The 5,068-nt window shown below is 36.7% G+C and overlaps 1 protein-coding gene across 1 annotated transcript in view; it reads left to right on the top strand.

Annotated features, from left to right (window-relative positions):
• LOC111385356 (serpin-ZX-like) overlaps positions 1-1,976 on the top strand; it is a 3,548-nt gene extending 1,572 nt beyond the window's left edge. The window contains exon 2 of the mRNA XM_023009739.1: positions 1,076-1,976. Coding sequence (XP_022865507.1) covers positions 1,076-1,855 — 780 coding nt within the window. The 3' untranslated portion in view covers positions 1,856-1,976. The remainder of the gene's footprint in view (positions 1-1,075) is intronic.
• Positions 1,977-5,068: the final 3,092 nt, after the last annotated feature.

Below are 5,068 nucleotides of genomic sequence, written 5' to 3'. Positions count from 1 at the left end.
GAGCAACGAGCCGAGCCCGAGCTCGGCTTGTGAAAAATGAGCCACGAGCCCGAGCCAAACTCGTGGGTTAACGAGTCGAGTCGAGCCGGCTCGGCTCGGCCCACTGCCATCCCTATGGGTTCGGTTGGTCATTAGGTTAGATGTTCCATCCTGCACTTGGCCGATCCTATCAAGCAGCTAGTACCATCTTAGTTCAGCACTACCTTCGGATGGTTCATAGCGATTCAGCACTAGATTTGTATTGATGAACTAGACGTCCTTGTTTCTGACTGTATTGTGGACTCCCCTACTTTGGTTGATCTAAGTGTTACTCTTTTATATTCTTGTTCTCTTTTTTCATATTATTCTTCTTTTCAGAGTCTTTTAAGAGGGGACATGGGATTGGGTGGGGAAGGTTGTTACATGTACGAATTGAATTCATCCCCTGAATTGTGTTCCCAAACTTTTTATAGTTCAGGAAACATAGCATGAAATGTCTGTAGTATTGCAATAAATTAATAAATGAAGTATATCATTGACGTACCAGTTACCAAGATCGACTTTCGAGAATGACATAACTACTAATTGAGTAGATCATCTTTACTTTTATGAAGCAACTTGTTTTGCAATCTTAAAGTACTATCAACATCATTCAAAATCTTTCCTGGCTTTGTGAAAATGGGTACGGTACATGAGCGTATGCTAAAATCTAGTAATCTACTAGTTCTTACTTTCCCGAATTTTTTTGAAGAGTAAATATTCTGATTATTTTGTTTTTTTCTCTTGATGGTGCTAAAGGCTGTTGAGGCAACCAAGGAGGTGAATCTGTGGGTTGAAAAGGAAACAAGTGGCCTTATCAAAGAAATTCTTCCGATAACTACTAATTGAGTAGATCATCTTTACTTTTATGAAGCAACTTGTTTTGCAATCTTAAAGTACTATCAACATCATTCAAAAGCTTTCCTGGCTTTGTGAAAATGGGTACGGTACATGAGCGTATGCTAAAATCTAGTAATCTACTAGTTCTTACTTTCCCGAATTTTTTGAAGAGTAAATATTCTGATTATTTTGTTTTTTACTCTTGATGGTGCTAAAGGCTGTTGAGGCAACCAAAGAGGTGAATCTGTGGGTTGAAAAGGAAACAAGTGGCCTTATCAAAGAAATTCTTCCATCTGGCTCTGTTGATGGTTCAACGAGGCTCATCTTTGCAAATGCAGTTTACTTCAAAGGTGCGTGGAACGAGAAGTTTGACGCATCAAAGACAAAAGAGGATGAATTTTTCCTCCTAAATGGTAGTTCAGTGCAAGTACCCTTCATGACCAGCAAACAGAAGCAATATATACGTGCCTTTGATGGTTTTAAAGTTTTGGGGCTTCCATACAAACAAGGTGAAGACAAGCGTAAATTCTCTATGTATATCTTTCTTCCTGATGCAAAAGACGGACTGCCAGCTTTAGTAGAAAAACTTGGCTGTGAATCTGGCTTCTTGGAGCATCACCTCCCGTATCAACAAGTGAAAGTGGGTGCCTTCCATATTCCAAAATTCAAAGTATCTTTTGGGTTCGAAGCTTCCGAAATCCTCAAGGGACTAGGGGTCATGTTGCCTTTTTCTGGCGATGGACTCCCTGAGATGGTGGACTCTCCTTTTGGTAAAAACCTTTATGTTTCGAGCATTTTCCACAAATCATTTATCGAGGTAAACGAGGAAGGCACGGAAGCTGCAGCTGCAACTGCTGGTGTTATAAAACAAAGGAGTTTGACAATGGAGGACAATTTGGATTTTGTGGCTGACCATCCATTCCTGTTTGTTGTTAGAGAAGATATGACTGGGGTGGTACTATTTATTGGGCAGATTCATAATCCCCTCTCCTGTTAATTGAAGCAACTGTTCAATCAATGGATATGTAGGTCCATGTACCAACACTGTTAAACCTCTTACATGTTTGTTTGGAATTTGATTTCATATCTGGAGACGATGGATGAAGAAACACAGCATTTTGATGTACATTATTTTGCTCGTATAATTGGTATACTGTATATCCTTCCATGGAGAATTTTTGACATGTTTTAGATTCATTTTGTTGCAAATGAAAAGGCTAAACAACAAATAATATATCCTAACGAGTGGAAAATGCATGAAATTTTTTTTAATGATTCGACTCCTTGAACAGGGCATACTCCAACAAGGCCATTGCTCAAATACAAGAAACCTCTTTCTCAAATGTCAAGAGGGTAATTTAGGCTAATATCGAGGCAGCTACAGCTTGTGAAGTTTTGATGGAAGAGACATAACGCCAAAAGAGATGTCACAGTGAAGCTAACAATCAGTTGATGTTGCAGATTACCCCACTTGATAACAAGAGATATTGAGTGCTTTCAGAGGAGTTGCGGTGCAGCCTTGAAGGACTACGGCCTATGCCTGAGGTGCGATGGCTAAACATTGCGAGGGTGTGGCACAACATTTGGGCAGGCAATGATCGAGGGAACTGATTGACGTTAGCATGAGAAGAATGCAGCGGGTGGAGGCTGTTCAAACATTGAGACCCCATTCGTGCAACTCTATCATGGACAATGGGGTGGATTTGGTTCACATAAAGATTATGACGCTGTTCAGTTTTTTACATTGAGGTCGATGAAAGTTTACCAGATGGCACTGATCCATCGAGACATTTGAAATATAAAATATTTAGAGAATTTATGCCGCGGATTTCAGTACGAAACGTCTTCGATACTATAAGAACAATGAATGAAGATACAAACTAGGGCATGAAGGGCACGTGTGGCTAGTGGTGTTAAATGGATCAAGTCGAGCACCATGCAAGTCGGCTCGCGTCCACCTGTTGAGTGAGACAAGTTGCTCACCACTCGTCAATTTCTTTGTTTTACTTAAAATTATATTTTCACGAGTCCGCTCGAGCCAACTGCTCACCTCAGGCGCAAGGCAAGCGGGCAGCTCCCACTTAACATCCCTACGCTTGGCATTATTATAACTTTAGTTATTTTTATTATCTTTCTATTGTTATTTCTATTAGGTATTATTTATATGTTTATGGTTCAGAAACTAATAATGCAATTTTAATTAGGTTTGCTTTAGGTTTTAAGAGTTACCACTCACTTTGTGTTTTTTATTGTTCTGATGATGATAATAATAATAATAAATATGTTTATAGTTCAGAAACTAATAATGCAATTTTACTTAGGTTTGCTTTAGGTTTTAAGAGTTACCACTCACTTTGTGTTTTTTATTGTTCTGATGATGATGATGATGAGATTTTTTTTTTCTAATTTACATATTCAAATAAATATTCTATTAATGGATAATTTATCGATGTCATACTATTCACAACGGCCACTAAAATCACCAAGGCTAACCTTATCATAAACTAAGGCACAATGGCCATGAAGATATTAATGTTAATTACTGTTGGAACATTTTAAAAAATTGGTGTTTATTGGTTTGTTTCATCTTCAATGACATGATGTGAAAATTATGTAAAGTTAATATAACTTATAAATTATAATGTAGACTGTAATATAGCAAAAGGAAAGTACAAAAACACGTGAAAAACAGTCGAAGTAGTGAACAAGTGTTTCGTGCACCAGATAGTCCTTGACATATTCTTGACTGTTTGGATGATTTTTCTCACTTTAAAAAATCTGAAAATGTAATTCAAATGAAGTGGTTCAACTTTTTCGCCATTTTATTCAAATTCAATCTTTTTACGATCGATTGATGTTTTTCATCTGAAAGCAATCCCTGGCATAGACATTTGAGACTCTAAATCTAGGAATGAAGGTTCAATATCCATCATCACAACCTCCAAAGGTTCGGAACTTCAAGTAATACCTATACACGAGGAGAGCACTATTCACACAAAAGTTGTTCATATTTCAATTTTCAAATATTAAAATTCTTCCATCCAAAGTCCAACCTAAGACATCTATTATTAAATTTCATTTATAAAATATCATCCAATACATTTTTAACATTCTGCATTGTAAGTTGTTGGATTGCTGCATTTTGTGATGTGAGCCCATTTTCTTAAGGCTATTGAATTGAGCCCAAATAAATGGCCCGGTATCATGACCTGCAAAGGAAGAATCTAGAAGGCTAAAATTATATCTCTAAAACGAGTTTTTTGGCCATAAGGAGCGTTTTTCTTGGATCAATGACAAATGGCCAATCGATGGACGTTGGATCTTTATCTTTCATATAAATAGGATGCCTCAGATTTTTAGGGTTAGCTTTTAGTATTCTGAGGGTTTTTTGGCTGAGTGTCGTTCTCTCTTCTTTGTTTCTGATCTTGATTTTTCCTCTGAAATACTGAGTGTTATTTTGAGAGAATCTGTAAAGAAACTTTTACGTGAGTTTCTATTAAGGGAAGATTGAGTTGTTTCTCTGTGATCTAGAACTGAGTGTTCTGTAAATTGTACTTTGCCTATTTGTGACCGATTTTTAGTGGATTCGAGCTTAATCATTTATGGATGCTCAACGGGGGACTAAGCGTTAGAAGTGGTCGCTGAACTTCCGGGACCTTTGGCCGTATTTTCTGATTTGTTTTGAGAAAATCTTGATTTCTGCGTTGAGTATTTTTTGGTATAAATTCGATTCTGAAACTACAATGGTATTAGAGCTTGAAATTTTTTGCTTAAATTCAGTTTTCTCAAAACCTAATTTCTGAAACTTGAATCTCAAAGGGGGATTCTCTTGGCCTAAAGAAAATGGGCAGATCTGAAAAAAATTTGCCAACATTCGAAAAAAAAATTTGGGTTGCCTTTGTTATTATTTTTATATATCTTCTTGGAGTTCTTTCTTCTTTCATCCTACAACATTTTTGTTGGTAGCTTTTAAAAGAAAAGGAGTCTGGTTCGACTTGATCTACTCTGTATTTTCCTTTGTCTAGGTTTCCTTAAGAGAACCCTAGAATCTGAGGGAATCCAGGGATCTTTCGATTCAAGAAACCAGAATTTTCGATTTTTTAATTCTTATTAGTTTAATACTGTGTGTATTTTTATAACTTGAATTCATATTCTCGTTTTTTTTTAAAACTATTGGGTGATATTAACGGTGTGATATTTTTTTTTTTTT

This window comes from Olea europaea, unplaced genomic scaffold, assembly GCF_002742605.1.
Source record: "Olea europaea var. sylvestris unplaced genomic scaffold, O_europaea_v1 scaffold3133, whole genome shotgun sequence".
Lineage (NCBI taxonomy): Eukaryota > Viridiplantae > Streptophyta > Magnoliopsida > Lamiales > Oleaceae > Olea > Olea europaea.
Note: the sequence above shows the minus strand (reverse complement) of the source record. Positions and strands in the feature narration are given on the sequence as shown.